Here is a 19,017-nt window from a genome sequence, read left to right as displayed (position 1 = left end):
AGCAAATGAGGGTGGGTGTGTGCCTCCAGGAGTGGGCAAGTGCTTATCGCCTGTTTGGCTCCTTCTGCCGATTCAGCATGACTGGTTTTCATTGTGTTTCTATACTCCAGTACAAGATAATTACCTTGTAAGACGAGTTTTTCTGCCCAGCTGAGCCTTCAGCAGTCCATCTCAATTTCCCATTCAGGAGTGTTCCCCCCCCCACCCCTCCACCCCTTCCTAGCTGGCACTTGTAATATTCAAGATGAAAGCTCCTTGGGACAGTGATTATCCCACTCTAGAAGTGTCGGTACAGCGTGAGACATGATAAGGTACAGATCCTGATTGGAGCTTCTATGAACTATTTATTTATTTAATAATCTGTTCATTAAAAATGCATCTCCATGGTCTTTTTTACTTTAATCCTTCAGTAGCTTCTGTGATTATGAATTAGAGCAATGCGATACTGTTTTTTTCTTTCTTCCTTGATGATAAAGATATTTAAGAATGGAGAATTAGGAGGTGATCCCATTAAATTCATTTAAACTCCACATCCTAGTGTTAGGCTGTAATGTTTATTTGCTCCTTGCTCCAACCTCAGCAGCCGGCTCTGCAGCTCTCCGATAGTTTTCTTTTCCAAACTGCACCACTGCAGTGTAAATGTTGGACTCTCAAATGGGGCCAAACAGATGGCTTTCTAAAAATCTCAGTACATTACACCCTCTCTATCAGTTGCTCACCTGATACGCATCTATATTAAAGAAAGCTATTGCGTTTTTTAAAGCATAATATAATCTCTAGCAACCATGGTGCCTAATGGCTCATTAAATTGTTCCCTTCTAGAACCTTCTGTTTTAACTCAGTTTTATTTGTATTATTACCAGTAATAGTTTTCAGCAATGAATGTAGACAGCATGATAGTAATTTTATGATTCTCCTGGGATATGACCCCTCATATGCCCGGAGAAAAAGGAGGGTGAAACCAGTGTCTTACAAATAAGCAAGACACCGATTTCTCCACCTTTCAAGACGTGATGCCTCTGGCAGGTTTCTCTCCAGAACTTGCTTCTCAAATAAATGCTTCCTCTCTTTTCGTGCAGCGCTTCTTTGGGGTTTAGAGCTTTCCTTTGCATTTCTAGTTACATATAAACAGATGGATTGACAGATTCAGCAGGCTGAGGTGGAGTCCTGGGATCCACTGGAAAAACAGCCAGGGGCTGAAGGGTCAGACTTTGCAGCTGTACAACACCGATTATATCACATGTAACTTCCTTGTCCTCCCTGACGTGTGCTTGCCAGTCATCCGGCACTTGAGTAAGAGTGAAGGCATTAGGTTTCTTACCCAGTTCTGCTACAAGTGTTTTAATGGCTATTAGCAAGTCAGTTAATCTCATGTGTGCCTGGGTTTCCCGTTCCTCAGTGAGAAGTGTAATAGTTCCCTGCTTCACAGGGTTGGGGAAGATAATTTTTATCACGTTTGTGAAGTACTCCCTAAGTAGGGAGATGAGCACTATAAAGATTTAGAAACGAGGGGATACAATAACAGTGTTATGTGGGCCCAGAAGCATTGTTGTGGAAGAGTAAAAGTACTTTTACATCTTTCGATGTGTTCTTTTACAGATGGGTTGGGGTGATTTGGGAGTTTTCGGAGAGCCTTCTAAGGAAACTCCTAACTTAGACCAGATGGCTTCAGAAGGGATGCTTTTCCTGGATTTTTATACTGCCAACCCCCTCTGTTCTCCATGTAAGTAAACTTGAGTTTTAAACTAATGTATAAGCGTGCCACCTTCTGAGAAGTTTGGGATGTTTGCCAGCATTTGACAAACTAGCAACCAAACCAGAGATTACCCTCAGGGCATAGTTTGGATTTGGTGCTTTGATCTTGCATTTTGCTCCCTTTTTATTTATGTTTTGATTGGAAAACCTACAATCTTCAGTCCATACAAAGCACTGTTTAAGTGATCAAATCAGTCTAGCTAAAGGAATATTTACAACCTTATGGTGCAGTATTCTAAAAACTGCAGTCATTGCATTTTTTTCATCTTTCTTATTTTGAGATAAACAAAGCACTACCTAAATTGTTGCTGAACATTGTACATAGTTTGATTCCATTGGCTTTGGTGAGACTTTCTTGCAGCAGGTTGTGTCCTGGTTTTGACCCTGGTGGCTTGCAAGATTCTTGGGGAAGGTACAAGAGATAAAAGAAACTTTTGGGTCTGGGAGACACAGATATTTTTATCATTATTGTTTTTTCTCTGATGTGGGTTTATTTTCTTTCTTTTTTTCCACCTCTTTCTTTTTTGTTGTCAAACCTGATTGGCAGCCAAGAATTGAAACAAAGATCGGGAACAGCAGCTTTCTGTTTGGGCTTTCATTTAGGATATAATTTGTCAGTGTGCTGATGACGTCCTTGCTGAGAAAAGGCATTTAAAACATGCTGAAGTCCTGCTAAGTCCAGCAGTGATACTGTATATGCTTAAAGTAAAACATCTGTTTAAACATTCCCTGCAGTCAGGACCTGACTTCTATTGTCAAAGCTGGACAGTTCTTTCTTCACTATTACATGACTTGTGTTCATACAAGCTTGAAAACTTAGCCTTAAGCATCTAATCAGTTCATGTTATGATTTCCTCTTAAATATAAATGTCAGATGTTCCTTTTATAACTACTGAGATAGAAGAGCTGCTACATTGACTATTAAAAGTAAGGACTCTTCAGCAGTGGGTAATTTAAGAGAGGGGCCAAATTTCAGTCAGGTTTGTCCTGGAATAAGTTAAATGGTGTCTTATCAGAATGTGGCTATCTCCATAGCTCACTGAAGAGGGGAGTTCCTGCCTGTTCAAATCTGAGTGATCTTAGTTAGTTGGCTGTGGCAAAAAGACACTGACATGCTTTAGTCAGTGTGCTGTCCTCAGCCATAATATAGTAATGTTAACATTAAGCAGAGAATGCATGTAAAATGAAACACTTTTTGTTATTTGCAGCAAGGGCAGCACTGTTGACGGGCCGTCTTCCTGTCAGGAATGGATTTTACACCACAAATGCACATGCCAGAAACGGTATGGGCTTCAGTCCTGATTTGCCTTCCTCTCTTGATTTCCCTCTGTGCTTTATCAAAGCATTGCTTTGAACAAAGGCTTGGCTCGGTGATCTTCCCCTATGGATCTTCCAGAGTGGCACAAAAAGATTACCATGTTAACTGCTGGTAATGAGCGTGAAATTTATTGCTTCCTCCTCATCAAGCAGAAAACCTCCTCAAATTAAGAGACATAAACAAGGCTGGTTGATCCATTTGCTTCTGCTGGCTGAGAAGTGTTTCCTCTGGGTGGTCTAATTGGTGTCTGGTGAAAGAAAGTCACATGGGGTATATGTTAACACCCAGAGTAAAGAACAAGCTGCATACAGTTTTATTCAGCAGCCAGTTCTCTAACCATTTCAGCCTTGCCAGTTTCGCAGCACTGTTGTGCCCATGGTGCTTCCAGGGAAGATTACCAGTTCATAATGTCCCGTAATGTTCATAAGGGCGTGACACATGCCATGTGCTTGGGCAGGAATCAGCAGCTACATGCAGTTTGAGACTATGGATCAGCAAATGCGCTTGGCTGTGTCCATCCTAACCAAAGTCACACCTTAGATTCTCAAGGGCCAGAGAACTGTAGACTGAGAAAGAGGTATGATTTCTTTAAGCTCTTGCAATCTGAACAAGTTTAGTGATCATGTAATTAAGGGGGAAAAAAGCCTTAGTTTTAGAAAATAGGAAGCAAATTTGCAAGAGTGAAGGAAATTTCAGTGCACATCTACAGCACTTGCTTTCTTTATGACCTGCCCCTTTCAAGGATCTTAACTTCATTCTGTGATGGCAGCCCCCTTCATTGCTGGCCGTAGTGTGCTAATGGGTGTAGATCTATTGATCTCTCTGAATTAATTTTCTTCGTCTCATGGCCTGGGAGAACTTCCAAGGAGTTATACTGCTGGGACTTCAAGCTAGTTGCTATTTCTGTTCCAGTAACAGTGCTTCTAATGATGGGTAGCCACGAGCTGTTTTCTCTAATATTGTTAAGAGTTGGAAAGATTTTTGTTTGTTTTATGCAGCATACACGCCACAGGATATAGTAGGAGGAATCCCAGATTCTGAATTACTGCTTCCAGAGTTGCTGAAGAAAGCTGGCTACATCAATAAGATCATTGGCAAATGGTAAGCCCACTTTAAGATCTCTTGCTTTGAGATCTCAGTCTGTGTGTGTGTGTATTGTGAAGGAGCAGCAGAACAACCAGAAGCTCAGATGTCTGACTTTTGAAATCTGTGGTGGATCTTCCCCCCTGCTGTGATCAATTTCTGACTTGCTACCATTACAAGTACACGTATCTTCATACAAAGACTTGAAGGGGTTTTTACGTGTGTGTGTATTTATAAACCCTTCACCCTGTGTGCTTTCATCCACTTATCATCCCATTCAATCAAAAACCACCAAGATGTTCTGCTGGAACTTGCCTTGAGCACTTAAGTGCTTTTTATCATTGACCCCTGCTATATGTTGGGCTTTTTTGTTAATACAGTAGTCTAAATTGCGAAAGCTTCTTTTTAGGGAGTAGAAGTGTGTGGTGTAGAAATAGAGATGCAGACATCTCTAGGGCTACATTTAAGATTGTTTATCAAGTGTAGAAGGTGAGAGTGAATAGGAGTAAGCTTGATCGGCATAGTTGATACCAGATGTTTTAAAAGGCCTGGAGGTCTAATCCAATACTCTGTGAATATTGTCCTTTTGCTTTATGGACTTTCATGGAAGTACAGTACAATCTTTGTAGCAGATACAGAACTTCTAAAAATCAGTGTTTTATGATGGCTAGGTTGGTCAGGGCTTTGAGCAACCTGGTTTAATGGAGGATGTCTCTGCCCATGGCAGGGAGTTGGAGCTATGTGATCTCAAAGGTCCTTTCCAACCCAAACCATTCTGTGATTCTATGTCTGCAAAGAATCAGAAGGGAAAGCCTGAAAGACACTCATATCAAACAAGCACGGTGGGATTACCAATGTAATAGTTGAAACTGGTGCTTTTGTAAGGTTAGAATTTCAGACGTGCTTGTGGGCTGTAATGGAATCCCATGGGGTCTGGGGATCTCTGACCAGTTGATTCACAGTTTGGAAGAGTGCTGTAATACATAAATGCATAAGTAACAACTTCCAAAGTACATAGACACCAGAAGAGTTGACAGAGTAATCGTTAATGAAGAGAGTTCAGACAGAAGTATTGGGGGGATACTGTTAAGGAAATTAATAGGGTAAAATTTCTCTAACAGTTTTGTTAACTAGCTAGATAAGAGGGAGTTCGAATTGTGGCCAGATTCATCAGTGCTGCTGAAATTGGAAAGCAAGCAAACTAACCTGAGACAGTGAATTATTTATTAACCACAAATCCAAAAAGCAGAGTGGCCGTGAAGAATCAGATCAGTGGGCTGAACGCAATATGATGCAGTTCAGTGCTAATAAATGTAAATTCATACACTCAGGGAAAAGAAATAAACAATGCAAATACAGATTGGTTCCAGGCAGTTACTTGGAAAAGAGCAAATCTGGAAGAACCTGCAGTTCTTCAGTTAGGAATAAGCAGTCTAAATATGAACCTGCAGTGCACTATTGTTGTGCACCCAAGACCTGTTACACTGAGCAGGACTAGGGAGTGATCCTGTACAGTAGCCATCTCTGCTTGTGCTTCCTCGAAAGGGGTTAAAAAAGAAAAAAGGCAAAGTACAGTAGTTAAATTAGGGGCTCAAACACAGAATTTTAGGGCTTTTAAAAAAATCTAAGTTTTCCAGCACTAGATTTCTATGTCATTTCAACATCTCTCCTAAACACTTGTGAAGGTGTCCTGTGGCAGCAAGTTCCATAGTTTAGTTATATGTTTGCAAGTCAAGTATTTCCCATGACTCTTTTTGAATTTGCGGCATTTCATTAAATCTCTTTTTTTGTGTTGTGAGAGAGAGAGAATAATCTGCATCTCAGAAATTATTTCATAGAATCATAGAATCATAAATAGTTTGAGTTGGAAAGGACCTTAAGATCATCTAGTTCCAACCCTCCTGCCATGGGCAGGGACACCTCACACTAAACTCACACTAAATTTAATGCCTTTTTCAAGTTTCTCCCTCTGTAAGTTCTCTTAGGACTTTCTTAGAATAAAATATTTTTCATGTCCCCTGTTGTAGAAACAGTGAGGAATAGTTTTGTATTATCATGTATATAAATGAGGAAAGAATAGAATCCTGCAGGTCAGACTTGCAGGTTTAGCTACGTTACCAAATGATCATAGCTGGAATTATGATTATTTTCTGTTATAACTTATTTTGGAATAGCTCAGAATAACACCATGGATCATTTTACTTCAGGTAGTGCATTTTATGCCCCTTATGTTCAGAAAGTGTGCAGAGAGTGATGGCATAAAATGGACTGGTTGCAAATGCAGGCTTGTGAGTGGAAGCTGGAAGGATTAAATAAACATTAAGCTACAAAGATCTCCCTTAGAGACTGAGAGAGAATGGGTGTTCTGTGTCTTCAAGATGGTATAAATGAAGAAAATTTAGAATTTGCAGCATTAAAGTTGGAGATTAGAGAGGAGCTGCATCTTGAAGTTAAGGATGGAGAATTTTCAAGCTGCATAGTAGAACAGAGCTGTCATCAGCAGTAGCTAAACGTGTTTTATGTTCACATGTGCACGTAAAGAACTCGTTCTCATTTACATTCAGGTCTCTTTGTACCATTTTGGCAGCCTAAATACTCCATAAAGGGGATGCAGATATAATGATACATGTCATGAGCTTTGCCTTGTGTTTTTACTGCTTAGTGGTATGAAAGTGACTTCTCATAGATCAGAATCCCTAAGTATAACATTATGTATGGCTTTGCAATGGCTTTGGGTGGTGTTGTCCGTCAGTGCAGCTCATCAAGACAGCATTAAAGAAGACACCGATGGAAAGAAACAATGGAAAACAAAGACCAGATGGTAGGCTAAAATAGGATATATGTGAGCACTGGAGTGAGTCTGCACAGACACACTTGCAACAAGTATGAGAATGATCAAGACAATGGTCTGCATTTATTTGATTGAAATGCTTAGTTTTTTTTTTATTAGACAAAGATTGTTTTCTTGCATGCCATTCTGATGAGATGATTATTTGCTTTTTTGAAGTAGAATTTTAACTCATCTGTTTCTTTTGTTCCTAGGCATCTGGGTCACCGGCCCCAGTTCCACCCACTGAAGCATGGGTTTGATGAATGGTTCGGATCCCCAAATTGCCATTTTGGACCTTTTGATAACAGAGCTCTCCCCAATATCCCTCTGTATAGAGACTGGGAAATGATTGGCAGGTAATTCAGCTACTTGCATGGTAATGTTATTTTCTTTGCTTCCCCTGCTGACATTACAGTCCTGGAAGATAAGTGCTACCGTAGCAAACCCATTTCAGTGAAAAGGGTTTGGTAAAGCCAGCAGCTGCTTCAGAATCAGTTACAGACTCAGTTGGATGGGCAGTGATCTACAGGTATTTCACCCCATGCAGAGGACTTTATAGCATGTCAAGCATTGGGAATATGCTGCCTCGTATATGATCTGACATACTTACTACAGAGTACCCTGAATATCCTGCAGTTCAGCAATAAACCAGTGCGAAAAAGGTGCTTGTAAGCAGACATGAAACACATGAACAGCCCTTCTGGGTCAGGCCCAAGACCCATTTAATCTGTTATACTCTGTGATGACTACTGGTAGTGAATGTGTATAGAAAGGGTATAAGAAAATGGATATGTGGAATGGTCGTTCTCTTATATGATTGTCCACCTTCCTAACCTGACGGTTGCATCCAGATCTTTAATAGCCCTGAGTAACAAGGCCAACCTACACGATGCACATGGACCATCTAGGGATGTGACTGCTCTAGAGTGCCTCCCTCCAAGAGATGTTTGCTTATCCCATTGCACCCTAATGGCTTCCTGTGTTGATTTCACTCCACTGCTTCTCTTGGAAGCTGGTTCCAGCCTGTACTGAAAGACCTCTTTATTCCTTCTCTTCCTGTTTGTAATAAACTTCTTTCTGTTTGCATAACACCATTCTGTGCTCCAAGTCTGCAGTTGTGCCATTCTTGTCCATTCCATTTGAGTCTTGTATCATCTTATTTCCCTTGGTGTTCTCTTGAGGACTGCCCCTGCCCTTCTTTGCTTAATTGGTGTCTAAAGATTCTTCTAACATAACATTTTCCAAGCAGCCCAAGGTCTGATTGATTCCAGGATTGCTCCATCTCACTGGAAGTTGTTCTGTACTTCTAAAAATCTTATTCACATTTCAAACAGCTCTCTATTGAAGGAGTAACAGTATGGGATCTCTAAGCATACTACACCTATTCTAATTGCTTAACAGTGAAAGTTTGGTAGCTCAGGTTTGGCCAAAACTTGCAGTCATCCTTAATTCAGATCTAGCTGTTTCATTGCTTTCCCCCATAAAGAAAAAAATATGGTGCTACTCTTTTTGATATCTGAAGAGAGTTGGCTGAGTAGCACGTGATCTGTTTGCCACCTACTTTTGTAGCAAGGAAAAAAAAGCCTATCTATGTTGTATATTCCTTAGGATTGATTTTCTTTTTTTTTTTTTTTTTTCTCTCTGATTCTTTTTATCTTAAGATACTATGAAGATTTCAAAATTGACCTGAAGACGGGTGAAGCCAACTTGACTCAGATCTACCTGCAGGTACTGTCTGTTTTAACACTAGTTTTTAAGCCACAGTGACTTTATGCTGCTTTTTTTGGAGAGACTTAGATGGCAGAGGATGATTCCATTAAATTCATTTTTATTGCTGTTTACAGGAAGCTCTCGATTTTATTAGCAAGCAGCAGGCCAGCCAGCAGCCATTCTTTTTATACTGGGCAATTGATGCTACCCATGCTCCTGTTTATGCCTCCAAACAGTTCCTGGGCAGTAGTCAGAGAGGACTGTAAGTCTTGGGTTTGTGGGTGTTGGTTTTGTTGGCTTTTTTAAATTAATACCTCATGCTGCAGAAACAGAAAACCTAAGCAATGTTGATCCAAGTACATGGATAATTTCTCTAAAGTGTATGTATGTGCTGAAATACATTAGTGAGGACTGTGCTTGGATTGTTCTTTAATAATGTTGCTATCATCTGAAATGAAGATCATGTGACTAAAATGGGGGAGAAGGGGGAGTCTAAGCTCCTTTGCCAGTTGTGTGAGTAATGAAGTGCTATATGTGGCACAGATGATTTTTGGAAGGCTTTTGTATGATTATTGCCTGTTTTAAAAGCCTATAAATCAGGCCAGCAAGTAGAAAAGCAGGCATGAAAAATGCAATTTACAGGAGGCAAAGAGCTGTCTAGATATTGGGTGTCTTGCTTCTGAGAGTGCAGTTACAAACCAGCATCCATAAGCAAAAGTATGTTATTAGCTTCAAGTCTGTGGCAAAGTGGCTTTGCCTGTATTTGAGAACTTCATAGCTAAATTTGTATCAGTCACTGGTCTCTGTCCAAGAGTGGCTCACATCTGAACAAATTCTGACTCTTAATACCCAAGAAAGGCTGCTCTCTGCAGGTACGAGACACGGGGTTTGCAGAGGGAAACTTTATTACAGTACCTGCTGCATAAGAGAACTATTTCTGCAGCACAGACATGAATTACATCCCTTAGAAGTATTGTGGCTGATTGCAGTGTATTATGCTGTGTGACAGTTTTCGTCTTTTCCTGCCTGTAATATTTTGCATCTGTTTTTGCATTAGATATGGGGATGCTGTGCGAGAAATTGATGATAGCATTGGAAAAATCTTAAAACATCTTCAGAAGCTGGGTATCAGTGAGAACACTTTTGTGTTTTTCACCTCTGATAATGGGGCTGCTCTCATTTCAGCTCCTGAACAAGGTGAGTCTCAGATGGACAAACCTGGGCTGGGGTTGTGAAATTAAGGCTTAAGGCTCTGTGCCTGCAGGAAAACAGACCTGTACTTGGGGTTTTCCTTTATGCAGTTAGGAGAAGTCTCAAAATGCAGAACATTTATGCTTATGGTTAGCTTATGTTCATTACTTCTGATTACTGTTGGAAGAGGTAACCTTGGCTAAATGTACTTTTGGCCTAACCTAATGTGGCTGTTCACATGTGTGCATTTCCACTTTGTGGCCCACTATAAGGGGGTGAATATTTTTCAGTTTATTTAGGACCAGGCACAGTAAGTTAGCAGGGTTCTTACTCTCCATCTGCAAAATGCCCATTTCAGTTTTCTGACTAATTACAGAGAGTTGAAGAGTTGAAGAGTCTCTCCTTCGTTAGCTCACATGAAAAATATCAAGAAGAAGGGGCCTATAAGGATGCTGCGGAGGGACTCTTTGTTAGGGACTTTGTTAGGGACTGTAGTGATAGGACAAGGGGTAACAGGTTCAGACTTGAAACAGGGGAAGTTTAGATTGGATATAAGCAGGAAGTTCTTCACTGTGAGGGTGGTGAGGCACTGGAACGGGTTGCCCAAGGAAGCTGTGAATGCTCCATCCCTGGCAGTGTTCAAGATCAGGTTGGACAGAGCCTTGGGTGACATGGTTTAGTGTGAGGTGTCCCTGCCCATGGCAGGGGGGTTGGAACTGGATGATCTTAAGGTCCTTTGCAACCCGAACTATTCTATGATTCTATTTTTGTTATTCACAAGTCTTCTTTGTTTAAATGATTGTTTCTCTCAGAGTCATTGCAAATTGATTTTATGACCCACTCTCTTCTGTTTGGAGGCAGGCTGTCTTGTGGTTATTGGACCACAGAAGAGGGAGTATCCTGAGTTATGATTTCAGCTGAACCGCTGTGTTTGACTTTGTGTGACCTGGAGTCAGTCGCAAGCCCTTCCTGTTTGTTTCTCAGCAAGCTTAGCTACAAGGTTGGGTTAAAAACCCGAACATTCCTGCAAAGCAGTTGCTATCGCTGAGAATGACCTTTCAGGGAATGCACAATTATTTTTCTCCTCTTGTATCTGCATCTAATACTGCTCTGGTACTTTACATGGATTATGAAAAAAGAAATACTGTTTCTGCCTCAAAGTGTCAGATTTCCTTTAGTTCCAAACAGCAGTTAACATCCTTAAAGGGAAGGAACATGCTAATGAACTATTTTCTCTTTGTTTGGCTTTTGTTTTTTTACTTTGGTTGATAGCAAGTTGTATTTAACTGTCACTTTGTCCCTGTGCTGAAGATACTCCTAGAATTTCATCACAAACCGATATTTAAAAAAAGAGCCAAACCAAAACAACAACTCTGGACATGTTATTTGAAGAAGCATTCATGCAGAAATGAAAATTCATTTAAAAGTAGCCTAGAAGTTTCCTGGTTTACAGTGTCCTCTGAAATATGATGTTGGTTTATTGTGGGGTTTATGGCTTCTTTTCTTTCTTTAGGAGGAAGCAATGGTCGTTTTCTGTGTGGCAAACAAACCACCTTTGAAGGCGGCATGAGAGAGCCAGCTATTGCTTGGTGGCCTGGACATATACCTGCAGGAGGAGTAAGTATCCGCTTTTAACAATTCAGATCAGTCTTAAGTGAACTGAAGGGAATGGGGTGGTTCTTGCTGGGTTCAGTGGGCTTAGGTTCAGGCTTTTAACATGCCTAATGTGTCGGTCCAGACACTTGTCTAAATAAGGACCCGAATGCTCCCCCAGACAATGATGCCATTCTTGTTCATTATTGCTGATTTGTAGCTAGAGTGTCCATGATCAACATCTGTGAGCACTAAGTGGTCTGCTCTTTTTGTTTTCCTGATCTATTTAAACCCTTTACTCTTTTCAACCACAGTATTTTTAGTGGGTTATGTGTTTGAACAACTTGAATAAAGACACATTGCTAATGTGTGTCTCAATGTAGAGCAGGAGCGTGTTGCCTGCACACACTCTCTCTGCCCTTAAGTGTCAAGTGCTTTGATACTGAGCTCTTGCTTTAGTGTTTGATAAAAGTTCCACGCATGGAGGTCTAGATACCTGACTACTGCTATTGCCTGCCCGTACACAAATTCAGACATGATCACTTCAAGATAATCCTCCAGTGGCACAACCAGCCTCTCTTGTCCCAATTCTCATTAAAGAAGGATGCAATCAATTCTTCTGCAGACAGGGTTCACAGTAAATAATACAGATTCTGTCCCCTTTGTGAGCATCTCTCATCCCTGAAGAAAGTGATACTTCATTAGCTGGGCACTGTGCTTAAGACTGCAAACTATTCATAAATAAAACATTTTTCTAAGTTGCATTCCTTTTCAGTGGTTTAATTGAGTCAGGATAATAATAATTTACCACTTCCATTTAGGAGGAAGCCATCAGATAGCTTAGATCTACAGCTGAGGGCAGGAGGGTAGTTTGGTTTCATAATTTTTAAAGGGTTCACAAAACCTACCAGGGTTGTTTTATTCTTTTTCTAATTTGAAATGAAAACAATCTTTTTGTTTAAATTTAAACATTTCCATAAAGCCTTTAGAAGCCAAGTACAACAGCCTTGGGCTAGCATATGAGAACATGAAACTGAAGCTGACTGTTTTGTTTTCCTTGTCCAAACTAAATAATGTGCTAAAAGTAAACATGCATTATAAATGGGGACAAGTAAATACCAAATTTAAAAATTCTTTCCATTGTAGTAACTCTGAGGATAATGAAGAACATGTGTAAAGAAATAATTTTTCTTATTTTCTATTTTCTATTTTTGAACTGTAACTGGCTGGTACCCCTCTCCCAGGTAGTCTTTTGCATGTAGCACAGCGGTGAAGCTTTATGTGGTGCAAAACGTTCTCGGTAGCCTGGTGTGATGCTTGGCTTCCTGCTTGAGGCCACAGTTGGAGCTGCTGTTTGAATTCCTGTGAACAGCCGTTTCTGTGGAGAGTTAACATGTTTGCATAGGTGGGTGGACTGACCTATGCTGTGCTATCATGAGCCCATGCATGCTCAGTGAGCTGGAGAGTGCGCTTCAGGCCTATCAGGGCAGGTGTGCACCCAAAAATCCCTGCTCCACCATTGCTATCATCATCCTTGGCACTTAAGCACATGCTAAACTTTAAATCCATCCTACCCTGGGCTTCAGTTCACAATACTGCCTGCCAAACGTCTGCATGTGCAGGTGTTATGCTCCCAGATGTCCTCTTGGGCTCCACTGAGGTACCTTGAGAAGCCTGTTCTGAACTCTGTCCACGCTGCTTGGCTCCGAGATAGACCTCGTATGATGCTACTGATAGGTAAATACATGATAGCTACTTATATGTCTTTTCTGCTTTGTATTCTTGCCATCGAGGCTCCAGCACTGGTACACACAGCAGCACTGACCACAGGTGAGATGTTTGGCAATGGTTCTGTGTAATATAGCGCACACTGTGTTGGTCTGTAGGGTGCCTGTAGTTACTGCTTCATAATTGCCTCTTTCACTGACGTAGTAAGTGAAGAGACATGTGTCTGCTAGTTCATTTTGGCTTCTTTTTCCTGTGTCTTACACAGTCTGTAACTTCAGCATCTTCCTGACTGCAAGTTTAAACCAGTCAGCCAAAGGCCTGAGTAGTCCAAGTAGCTGTAAAATGCGAGTAAAACTGCTTCAGAGTCTCTCAATGCTCTTTCTTTTCCAAAGACTTGAAGGAGAAAAAGGCTTGGGAGCCCTGAACCTGGGTGGAAGCAAAAAGCTTCTCAGGAGTGCCAAGCACAAAGCTAAAGGGTCAACTGCTCCTTCCTGCGCTGTGGTTGCTCCCAGTGCAGTGGTTGTTCTTTTCCAGCCATGGACCTTTTGAGAGCAGGCAGAGGGCCAGCGACCATTTCAGCTGGGCCAGCGACCATTTCAGCTGGGACAGCTGCAGCCAGAAGAAGAAGGCTTCTGTCTCTGGCCACTGAAATCCAGTTATTGGGTGGGAGGCTTATTCTGCTGGTGGGATCTGGCAGTTTATTAATAATCTCATTGATACATAGGGTTGGAGTTTTTTCTTTCTATTAAGGAGTACATTTGTCTGCTTAAATAAGGGAGTAGCTTTTTATTTAGACAAAGAAGTTAGGTGACAGGATTGTGAACACTTGACAGGATATCGATAGAGGTTGGGATAATTGGTGCAGTTGGCAGATTTGCAGGTTTTTTGGAGGAGAGGGATGCCTCAGGAGTGTGTTTTGCTCTTGGCATCAACATTCAGTAAATTCCGGTCCCCAGTCAGGAATATTTATTCACACACAAACAGCCTTTCTGCAGTTTCCTCCTCAGCTATGTTTTCCAGGTGAGTTCACAACAAATCAGCATTTCAAAATTCCCCACATCACATCTGCCTTCTGGAAGGATCCAGCTGGAAAAAAACCCCATCATATTCTGTTGGTATTTGAATCCTCCTCCTCTCTTCCCTCACCCTCCTCCCCTTCCTCTCTCGTGCCTGCTTCCTGAAGGAGAAAAGAACATATCAACCCAAAGACAGCATTGCAACCTTTTCTTCACTATCTCCCATGGGGCGCAAATTGAAATTGAATTAGACAGGGATATCAGGTCTGCTCGCTGTGATAACTGTAAAAGGATTTTATTTAAAAACACCCTGACATTTGTTCACCCAGTTTCAAATATTTAGCTTTCCTCCTTTCCATTCCTGGCGGGGGTGACTTTATTAATTGTCGCCTTTGATTCAGAGTTAAAGCTTGGAAGCACTGATAACAGCGGCGGTGACTATTTCTTCTAGCAACGTGGCCCACAGCAAAAGGATTTCATTTTCTTAAAGACGTTATGTGTATACTGAGAGTTTATTAAAAAGGAGGGAAGGGAAGGAGGGGGGGAAAATCCGCTCTTCCGTGTGTAATACCAGCTGTTTCTCACTGATACGAGCAATATCTGATCTCACTCTTTTTTATATATTATTTATTTTCTCTGGGCTGTTGCCCTCTCTGGATTTTTCTTTTTCTTTTCTTTAAAAAAACTGGAAAGGCAACTAGAATGAAAGAGCACTGTTGACAGGAGAAAATGGTAATTTTTTTTTATTTTTCTCTGAAAAATACTTCAAAGTTTTATATAAATATTAACCTTTTTTTTTTTTTCCCCTCCCCTTCTTCAATATGATGCTGCAGAGCGCAGATAAATCCAAGTGGCTGTGGCATGGGCATTTAATTTCCGTAAGAAGTTTTCTCTGCTTCATGGAAAAACGTTGTCTGAGACCAGAAACGTAATTGGATGATTAAAGAGAGTCATCTACATCTGGTTATGGTTAATAAGGGCCAGTACAAGAAGACCATGGTGGCCCCACAGGATTGTCACAGTGCAGTGTATAAATTGGGTGATATTAGAGGCACGAGTCTCGGGTCAGCGATTGCCTCTTGCTGTCTGTTATCAAAAGATTGAGGCGAGGGAATGGAGTGATAACAAGAAAAGTGCCTTTTGGACTTGCCTTATAAATGTGAGAGGTCTAATTACAAAAAAATCTCTGTTTGCCCGCCTGCTCCTGACGTAGTAGTTGTCAGGGAGCAGGCATGTGCCAGATCTCCTCTTTATTAGATTTCCAGCTCTGCATATGGTGTTCTGCTGACCCCACAGCTCTCCTAAGGCATGTTCTGGGTGAATTAGCTGGCAGATGAGCCTACGAGGGACTGAGCATCTTTCCTGAGATGCTGAGCACTTGTAATCCCCTCTGACTTCAGAGGGAGTGCAGCATTCCCCATGCCCATGGCTGATGAAGCTATCCTGCTCTGTAAGGAATGAGCTAATGGTTTGGGATGCTGGTTTTTAATGTGTTCTTTCTGAGAGCACACCCAGAAACAGAGAAGAGCCCATGCAAGGGAATGGTCCAAGGAGCACATGGCACTATCCCACAACTAATCCCATAGGTGACACATCCACCTTTGCTTCTTCCCAGTGGTCCACATTTGCCAAATGGCCCCAGCAAGAAGCAGGGTTACCCTTTGGAGGGGTTAATTCTGTTTCCTTCTTCACAGCTGTGTATCAGAAGATTCCCATCCTCTTTTTGATGCAGAGATAGAAAATCATCTATACGTCTCCCTTCTGGGGGAGATTTGTGAGCTCATCTCTATTTGTCTCTGCCTCCAAGGACAGGCTGAGCGCAACCTCTTTCAGGCTGCCAGCTGCATCAGTGTCCACAAATAAGGTTTAACCTCAAATGGCTGAGACCTCCTGAAATACCTATTGATCTTGGTCAACTGATCCAACTGCTTTCCTGGGCAAGGATTTTCATGGTCAGGTTTCCTCTTGTGCTTTTAGACCTTTGCACTTTGATTTCTTCTTAAGAGTTGTGGAAGTATTCTTGCATGCAGCCTTAATATTATGTGTTCCTGCCAACACCTTTTGATGAATGGGAGCCATTAAAATTTGAAATTACTGTAATCAAGGAATGGGATATTGTAATGTTAAACTTGTAATTAGTCCCTTGCATATTGCTTTCTCCAGCTTCTTTAAAAAAAACCCAGCAACTTGTTTATTCCTCCTTTGTGTTCACTTTTTCCCAGCCCAGCCTCTCAATAAAAGGCTTAATGTCCCAGCAAAAATAGCATTTTCCCTTTAGTTTTTTTCTCTCTAGAGCTAGCTTCTCACAAAAATTAATTTATCATATTATCATTTGTTGTCGTATTTAAATAATTAGTGTCAGCTGACAGGCTGGGGGTCTGTTTGTGAGTAGAAAGAGGATTCAGAGATAAAAAGTCTTTGATAGTCCCAGTATGGTAATGTTCACACTGACATTTGCAAGGCTGCTGCTACGACTTGGATTTCAGTCAGAACATGCTTCTGTACTTACAGATGTGGGCTTGTATCAGATAGCTTCTTGTTTCTGAACAAGTGCTAAAGCTGAAAAGGCTCTTTTCGTGTTGCATCTTGTGCTGGTGCATCCTGGTGCAAAACAGCTTTGCTCTTGATTTGTATGTGTCTGCTTTAATTTGGTGTGTCACCAGCTAATTAAACATCCTACAACAAATAACCATAGCGTGCCACAAGAAGGGTGGGAGCAAAGATTCAGAAAGAATCAGAACAGACTTTTTAGGTTTTTAAAATATAAATAATTAAGACCAGAGAGATGAATATGCCTTCCAATTAAGGGGAAGGGAAAAAAAGCTTGCACATCTCCATTGGAGCCAAACCCAGATGTTTTTCTCCCTTATTAAAATATATTCTAAAAATACCACAACTTTACAGTTCTTGAATTGTTGGAAATGGTTTGCAGATGAAGTCATCGGGCTCTTTTTGTTATTATCCATCTATCCCTGTGCTTTCTGGGAACTCTCTCAGGGTATTCTGGACTCCAGAGATGACCTGAAGAGGGAACAAATCAAGGACTTTTTCTTGGTTTAAGTGCTGATTGTTCAATCTACAAATGAGATGGAATTTGCTACATTTAAGTTGAACTCTGTTAAAACATACTCCTGTAAAGTGGACACACAGAAAAAAGTGAAAAGAAAGAAAGGGAAAATAATAATCAAAATGCAAATGCTCCTTTATAAGAGGAAAAATATGGATCATCTCCTTTCCTTTATTGTTTTAATAGGGGGTTGCTGGTGGCTGCAGTGCTGTAAAGGGAGACATCCTGGAAAGATGCTCAGCAGAGAAGGAGGCTGAGGAAGCAATCCTTGTGTTTTGGTGGAAACCAGCCTCTTTTGCTTTGGCTTTTCCTGAAGGTCTTGTTGCAAATGTGTCTCTGTTGTTTTTTTCAGGTCAGTCATCAGCTGGGCAACGTGATGGATCTGTTCACCACCAGCCTCTCCCTGGCGGGACTGCAGCCTCCAAGTGACAGACAGATTGACGGCATCGACCTTTTACCTGCCATCTTGCAGGGCAAGCTAATTGACAGGTTCGTTATGAGCTCCGACCCTTGCATCCTGACTGAAGCGATGCCAGATTTGTTTGTGTCGGGTTTTCTACAGAAATATTTTATAAACAGAATTGATTCATCTTTGCTTCTGCTCAGTGAGGTGGGGGAGCACCAGAGCTTTGTGCTGTGTGCAGGTGGAGTGAGCAGAGGTGGGATTTCCTGACATGTGGCATGTTGCCATACAGCGGAGTCTGGGGACGGGTGAAAATGTCAGGGGGTTAGCAGGGATCTCTGCCACAACATATGGCAATAGGGAAGATAAAAGCCTGAGAACTGTAGCCTGGGTAAGGGAGAATGCATTATTTATACTGGAAAAACATGCAAGAGTATGCTCGGTCTTTGTAGTCCCTGCTTGAGAGAGGCTGTGGTGATGTGGAAGCCCTCCTCCTCCCAGGGTCCTGTTTCTGTGAATGCTTTTGCAAGCATAGATTTGGGTTAAAGATCTGGGATCTTTATGAGCACAGAGGAGCGCTGTCAGCTGTTGGGTACAGATGCTGAGATCTGACAGCAAACATCCTCAGTGCTCTTGTTGGAAGGGTTGGAGGTCAAGAGAGTCTTGTAGTTGTGATTTTGAGGAGGAATTTGGCAGCCTGTGAAATCTGAATACAATCATATTCTTTGCCTGTGACATAGGAAGGAAGCATATGCATGGAAAACATACTTGAGTTCTTTCCTCTGTTGGGTGTGAGCCATTGTTCCATAAAATTGCTTTTGTGCCTGTCAGGCAAAAAGTATGCCTACAGTGTTACCTGAGAGCTTAGCCAGGGGCTGCCATGAGTTGTTGCAGGTTTCTCAAACACAGCTTATGCCATCTTTACTTCTGAAAGTTTGTTGAACTTCTCTGTTTTAAAAGAGAAATTCATTGCAGTCACCAACCCCTTGGAACTGGTGCTGTTTGTGTCACTCAGGACACAGCAGGGGTTTTCATTCCCCACCCTCCCAAGACCTTACCAGGTGATGGTTCCTACAGCCCCCAACAACTTTCCAGGAGATCACAGTATCACAGTATGTTAGAGATTGGAAGGGACCTCAAAAGATCATCTAGTCCAATCCCCCTGCCAGAGCAGGAACACCTAAATAAGGTTACACAGGAATGTGTCCAGGCGGGTTTTGAATGTCTCCAGAGAAGGAGACTCCACAACCTCCCTGGGCAGCCTGTTCCAGTGTTCTGTCACCCTCACTGAGAAGAAGTTTCTTCTCAAGTTTAAGTGGAACC

The 19,017-nt window shown here is 41.6% G+C and overlaps 1 protein-coding gene across 1 annotated transcript in view; it reads left to right on the top strand.

Moving 5' to 3' along the window:
- Positions 1-19,017, top strand: part of GALNS (galactosamine (N-acetyl)-6-sulfatase) — a gene marked incomplete at its 5' end in the record, with an annotated part of 48,529 nt that overhangs the window by 1,944 nt on the left and 27,568 nt on the right. The window contains 9 exons of the mRNA XM_080637222.1: positions 1,600-1,723; positions 2,964-3,038; positions 4,072-4,174; positions 7,199-7,342; positions 8,648-8,714; positions 8,831-8,958; positions 9,754-9,893; positions 11,401-11,504; positions 17,644-17,780. Coding sequence (XP_080493348.1) covers positions 1,600-1,723; positions 2,964-3,038; positions 4,072-4,174; positions 7,199-7,342; positions 8,648-8,714; positions 8,831-8,958; positions 9,754-9,893; positions 11,401-11,504; positions 17,644-17,780 — 1,022 coding nt within the window. The remainder of the gene's footprint in view (positions 1-1,599; positions 1,724-2,963; positions 3,039-4,071; positions 4,175-7,198; positions 7,343-8,647; positions 8,715-8,830; positions 8,959-9,753; positions 9,894-11,400; positions 11,505-17,643; positions 17,781-19,017) is intronic.

Source organism: Psittacula echo, assembly GCF_963264785.1.
Source record: "Psittacula echo genome assembly, chromosome: Z".
Classification (NCBI taxonomy): Eukaryota; Metazoa; Chordata; class Aves; order Psittaciformes; family Psittacidae; genus Psittacula; species Psittacula echo.
Note: the sequence above shows the minus strand (reverse complement) of the source record. Positions and strands in the feature narration are given on the sequence as shown.